This window comes from Anolis sagrei, chromosome 1 (genome assembly GCF_037176765.1).
Source record: "Anolis sagrei isolate rAnoSag1 chromosome 1, rAnoSag1.mat, whole genome shotgun sequence".
Classification (NCBI taxonomy): domain Eukaryota; kingdom Metazoa; phylum Chordata; class Lepidosauria; order Squamata; family Dactyloidae; genus Anolis; species Anolis sagrei.
In genome coordinates, this window is record NC_090021.1 from 152,192,059 (window position 1) to 152,198,058 (window position 6,000).

Here is a 6,000-nt window from a genome sequence, read left to right on the forward strand (position 1 = left end):
TTCAAGTAGCTTCACTGGCTGCCATTCATCTTCCGGTCCCAAATCAAGGTGCAGGTGCTCACCTACAAAGCCCTAAATGGTTTGGGACCTGCCTACCTGCGTGACCGCATCTCCGTTTATGAACCCGCACGTTCCCTTCGTTCATCCAGAGAGACCCTGCTCACGATCCCACTGGCGTCGCAAGCGCGGTTGGTGGGGACGAGGGACAGGGCCTTCTCTGTGGTAGCCCCCTGACTCTGGAACACCCTCCCCAAGGACATCAGACAAGCCCCTACGTTGGCAGTCTTTAGGAAGAGCTTGAAGACCTGGCTATTCCAGTGCGCCTTTCCAGAATAGGATATTCCAGCAATACGTCCCAGAAGCACTTTATTAGAGATTAAGATTGTCTGCACATTGCACTTACCGAAAAATCCTTATATCTCACTCAACATACTCAGCACTTTTTAATCTGTACCCATTACATTTGGCCTGGCCTATACTGTTTTTACTGCTTATTGTTATTGCTTTAATGTTTTGATTTGCTTTGATTTATGTGTATTTGTTACATTGTTGTTCTATTGAGGCCTTGGCCTATGTAAGCCGCAACAAGTCCTTCGGGAGATGCTAGCGGGGTACAAATAAAGTTAATAATAATAATAATAATAATAATAATCTTTTACATTCTTCAGATACATTCTTAGCACTCTAAAGTTAGCCTTAAAATAACTTGCATACGTTTAAAGAGCAAGTGAAATTTATGGAATCAAAGGTGAGACACAGCTCTGCCTTAACTCTGACCTTTTCAAAGGGTTGGTTGGTTGGTTCCTTGATATTTTGGATAGTTGCTTCAGGTTTTCCTTTGGGCTGAGTGGTTTTCAATATCTTGTTCCCCCTGCCAGGGTGCATTTGTGTAGAACTTTCTGTTGTATTTAATTTCGCTCTTTTATATGCATAGGGCATATAATGTCTTATTATTTTTATTTCTGTCTTTTGATATTGTGGAAACAGATTTGAACACTGTAATAGGCAGGAAGGCTGCTTATATATATATATTAAAATAGCAAAAGGGTAAATCCTTGAAACTTTCTTACTTTCTTAATAAAAAATGAAACAGTAAATATGAAACACTTTTGCATATCCTCTCAGGACCTTGAGTAAAAATGTCCTCTAACTTGCACTATGCAGTAGAACTGGATATACAACATCAAAACCAGTACTTCAGCTTTTGTTGCTTCCTGTGGTCAGTGCTCTAAAATGCAAAAAAGTACCTTTTTGTTTATAGTTTGATCTACTTAGATTCCTTTGCTGATCGAGAGACTGATCATGCAAATTTTGGCAAGATTTATTATGCTCCTGCTTTGGTGGTCTTTTTTAGCTATTGTAACAATACAGCGCAATAAAGAGGTTAAAGACTGAGTGACTGACCCATCTTCGTCATAATGGTCCGGAGAGAGATTTCAATCCTGATCTCTAGTTGAGATCTAAATACCTGCTGCTTTACATTGGCTACATTGCTTAACAAGTTATAAAGATATTATGTAATAGCTCTAGGGGATGACTTTATCACACACACATCATAAACCGTTTGTGTGTATATGTGTTTCTTCTTCATGGTCTCTGTGAATCAAGCAAATCAACAGCAAATAAGGAAGGTACAACTAAATCTACCTCCATTGCACTAGCTTTGAATTTTGCACAGAACTTTTAAGCAACTGGTTAAACCCACAGCCTCCTAATATATATTTGAGTTGGTTCTGATAGATAAAAGGCCTGTACAGTATCAACACTGCATTTGTACTTAAATAAGCTCTGCGACTATCGCATTTTATTGCAGTAGATATGCTCTATTTTTCCAATTAACAAACAAAAGCCATATTGTACAATTCTAACCATTCACACTCTCAGGACCTTTGGAATATGCCAGCAAGCCAAAGGTGAAATTTAGTTCTGGAGAATGTGGAATATCCTAGCAGCTGCATTTTTGTAACTTCTCTCTTAACTGCATATATTTAGTTCTTTCACATGCTGCCGTATGGTCAAATGATCACATTAGAATGACTGCAGCCAGCCCTTTTATTTCATATTGTAAATACGAGAAAAATATTTGTGATCTCTCCTAATTCTATGATCCTATGATTGTTATAGCAGACTGTGTAATGCAACACATGGGCCTTTTGAAATCTTTAACACTTTAATCTTATTACTAGTTGAGCTACAGTTATACTCAGTGAACCACTGGTAATTACACTCACCAGTTCATTCAATGGGTCTGTTCTGGATTGTGCTTGCAGTTTGTTTTAGTCCCATGTTTGAACCATGCAATGAAAACTATAAATGGTACTATGTTAATATAATGAACCAGTTGAATTGCTTTATCAAATCTTACATCATTTTTAATACAGCTATTTTCTTTCAATTGGTTTCATGCTTGATTTCCAGTCCCATGGTTCTCTTATTCAGATAGAAGTATGTTTCCTGAAGTGATGAACTTAAAGCTTCATTATTTCCCTGCTTTGAGACTATCATTGTCCTTTAATGTTCATAGTGTTTGCTGCAGGCCACCTGCATGTTCTCTGCAGGCATCTGTGTGTATTCCCTGGCACTGAGATTTCTGATGAGATTTTGTTTTTGTGAACCTTTGAATTCTTCTATTCGTGTATTTTTTCATCTGCAACAATATATTCATATACTCTTACATTTTTACTAATTATACTTTTTGTTTTCCAGATATGAGACATGAGTGTTGGACGCAGAAGATTAAAGTTGCTGGGAATTCTGATGATGGTCAACTTTTTCATATATGTGATAGTAGAAGTCTCAAAAAGCAGTGGCCAAGAGAAAAATTCAAAAAGAAACGTTATATTACCAGATAGCAGGTTTTGGAAAAAATATACTCCTCACAAGGCCTATTGGAATAAACAGCAGCAGAAACTGGAACGCTTGTACAATCCTGTTCTTGCATTTCTTTCCAACATGACTGTGGAAGAAAGGTTATCTTCTAATGGTAGCTTTTCAAACTTCTGTGAACCTGATCCGTTTGTAGCTTCAGAGCTTGATGGTTTTCCAAACTTGCCAGATCGGTTTAAAGATTTCTTTCATTACTTGAGGTGTAGAAATTACTCTTTATTGATGGACCAACCAAATAAATGCAAACATAAACCTTTTCTGCTCCTGGCTATCAAATCACTCATCCCGCATTTTGATAGAAGACAAGCGATCCGTGAATCTTGGGGAAAAGAAATGAAATCCGGAGACATGACTGTTGTGAGGGTGTTTCTGTTAGGCCTGACCCCTCCAGAGGATCATTATCCTGACCTCTCAGATATGTTGAAATTTGAGAGCGAAACCCACCAAGACATTCTTCTGTGGAACTACAGAGACACTTTCTTCAATTTGACTTTGAAAGAGGTACTGTTTTTGAAATGGGTCAGTAGTACCTGTCCAGACGCCCAGTTTATTTTTAAGGGAGATGATGATGTTTTTGTGAATACTCATCAGATCCTGGATTACTTGAAAAGTTTGACCAAGGAAAAAGCCAAAGACTTGTTCATAGGTGACGTTATCAAAGATGCTGGACCTCATCGCGATAAGAAAGTGAAGTACTACATTCCTGAAAGTATTTATGAAGGCTCTTACCCTCCGTATGCAGGAGGCGGTGGGTTTCTCTATTCCGGTGATCTAGCGTTAAGGTTAACCAACATATCTGACCAAGTCCTTCTCTATCCTATTGATGATGTATATATTGGGATGTGCCTTCAGAAACTTGGGCTTGCTCCAGAGAAACACAAAGGCTTTAAGACATTTGATATTGATGAGAAGCAAAGGAATAATATTTGCTCATACACAAACCTAATGTTAGTCCACAGTAGGAAACCTCAAGAAATGATTAAGATTTGGACAAACTTGCAGAATCCACATTTAAGTTGTTAAGTATATATCTGTCCAAAAGATGTTTCCAAACTTGAGTTTAAATTTCTTGGCTTAATTATTAGTATGCTGACTTCATTCGGTGGCTTGTTTTCTAAACCAGAAGTTGCTTAAAATAGTTTGTCCAGTACTACTTAAAGTGAGGCTTCCTCAATACCAGAACACACACCATGAGGATATGGCACGGAAATATTGTACTTACCTTTCAACTGTCACATTCTCAGTGCTTTCACATAATAAAATATTGAAAAATCATAGCTTTCAGACATTGTGATTAACTAATTATTGATTAAATGATTGGTTATCCTGTGAGATTGGTTATATTGTTTTCTAGTGCTAGTAACCAATTGTGATAGTAGAATCAACACACTGATTTGTTTGCTTTCATTGTCTTGAAGACACTGTTGTTACTCAAAATTCTGGAAAGTAACATCATAAAAAACATGATAAATCATTACTGGAAGATTTTTTTTTTAAAGCAGTATTTGGTTAAATATGGTGGAGACAATTATGCCGTCTACATATGACAGTGCATTTGGAAGTCCAGATGAGCCATTTATCTGTTGCTAAGAAGTTATAAAACTTAAAGCTTGAATTGTGATTTTGGAGGTAATTTTTTCTTTCACTGATGGATTCACTAATGGACAAACCTTTTAGCCTTTTAAACAGGCACCAGAGTTGCACAGTCTCTTATTTAAATGTTAGGCTTAACATTTGTCTGTTGCTGTGTTTTCTAGTGATTTTTTAATGGCAACGTGACACAATTTAACACACAAAGAATTGCTAATTCTTTCAGAAATCATATTGGCCTGTTCTAGAGGCTAAGATTGCAGCCTCATGAAAATGTGATTATTCAACTCTGTACTTTTAAAGTGAAGCCTAAAATGTCAGAGAAAAACACTGTTGATTCCTACCTGCCATATCTTCATTTGTGTTACATCAAACAATTATTCAAACCAGTGACTGTCATTATATATGTAGAAGTGCCTGTATTTATTGTTCAGATTGAAGACCAAAACACTTTCTTAAATATATTTAAGAAATATTTGTATAGTGTTGTCAGTCATATTTAAATAGAGTACACTATTTTAAATGTGTTGAAAATATAAATTGTTAAATAAAATGGTTTTTCAATTTGAAAATTTTAATCCATTTCTTTTTCAGTTTATTTACTTCCTTAAAAACTTTCCATCAGACTTTTTGTGGCCACCACCACCTTACATTACATCTGACAGCAGATCCCTTTTTTGTAATGCATATTCGAGCGAATAATACCTTATTCTCAAAATTGCAAATGGCCTTCGAAACATGCGGTGTATTCAATATTTCTGAGTTCTGTCAGCACTGGATACTTGGGAGAAAATGTCTCATCTAGGCAACTGTGTTCAAGTGACTTTGATGGTTCACATGATGTGGTCTTCTTCCTTAGAGGCCCCGACCACCCTTTTGCTATTCAGACATATGTGTAATGGTGCATCTGTTGCCATCATGTGGTTCCTTGTGTGAAAATAACCCTAATACCAAGTTCAGAATAAATAGAATTATGTTAAGATGATAATAAAATTAAGCATTTTTAAGACATTTCAGTCTAAATCTAATTTTTAGATTAAACTAGAGTAGATCAGGTTAATCCAATGGGAGTCTGGTGAGTTAACATTGATGTTTCCTTACGCACTTATTCTACATGATCAAAATGAACAGGAGAAACAATGGTAAGTTGTTGGGTTTTAAAAAAACATCTGTATGTTGTATTTCTTTCCCTTATGTCAGTGGTTCTCAACCTGTGGGTCCCCATGTGTTTTGGCCTACAACTCCCAGGAATCCCAGCCAGTTTATCAGCTGTTAGGATTTCTGGGAGTTGAAGGCCTAAACATCTGGGAACCCACAGGTTGAGAACCACCTCCTTATGGGCTTTATGTTGAAATCTTTACAGAGTCATAAAGTTTATTAGAGGAACTAATTACCTCTTATCTTAATCCTTCGAATTAGATTTGTTGGTTTTATAGATTGGAATAATACAGAGTTCACTATGCTGAGCTCCTTAGAAGAGTAAGATACAAATGTGATATATAAACAGTAGACCTTACACAACAA

The 6,000-nt window shown here is 36.5% G+C and overlaps 1 protein-coding gene across 2 annotated transcripts in view; it reads left to right on the forward strand.

The window, feature by feature from the left end:
• The window catches only part of B3GNT2 (UDP-GlcNAc:betaGal beta-1,3-N-acetylglucosaminyltransferase 2), a 30,144-nt gene extending 25,090 nt beyond the window's left edge, over nucleotides 1-5,054 (forward strand). For both annotated transcript variants that reach the window (XM_060784604.2, XM_067469499.1), the window contains exon 2: nucleotides 2,707-5,054. In XM_060784604.2, the coding sequence (XP_060640587.1) occupies nucleotides 2,716-3,909 (1,194 nt within the window). In that variant the 5' untranslated portion in view covers nucleotides 2,707-2,715 and the 3' untranslated portion in view covers nucleotides 3,910-5,054. The remainder of the gene's footprint in view (nucleotides 1-2,706) is intronic.
• The last annotated feature ends 946 nt before the right edge of the window (nucleotides 5,055-6,000 follow it).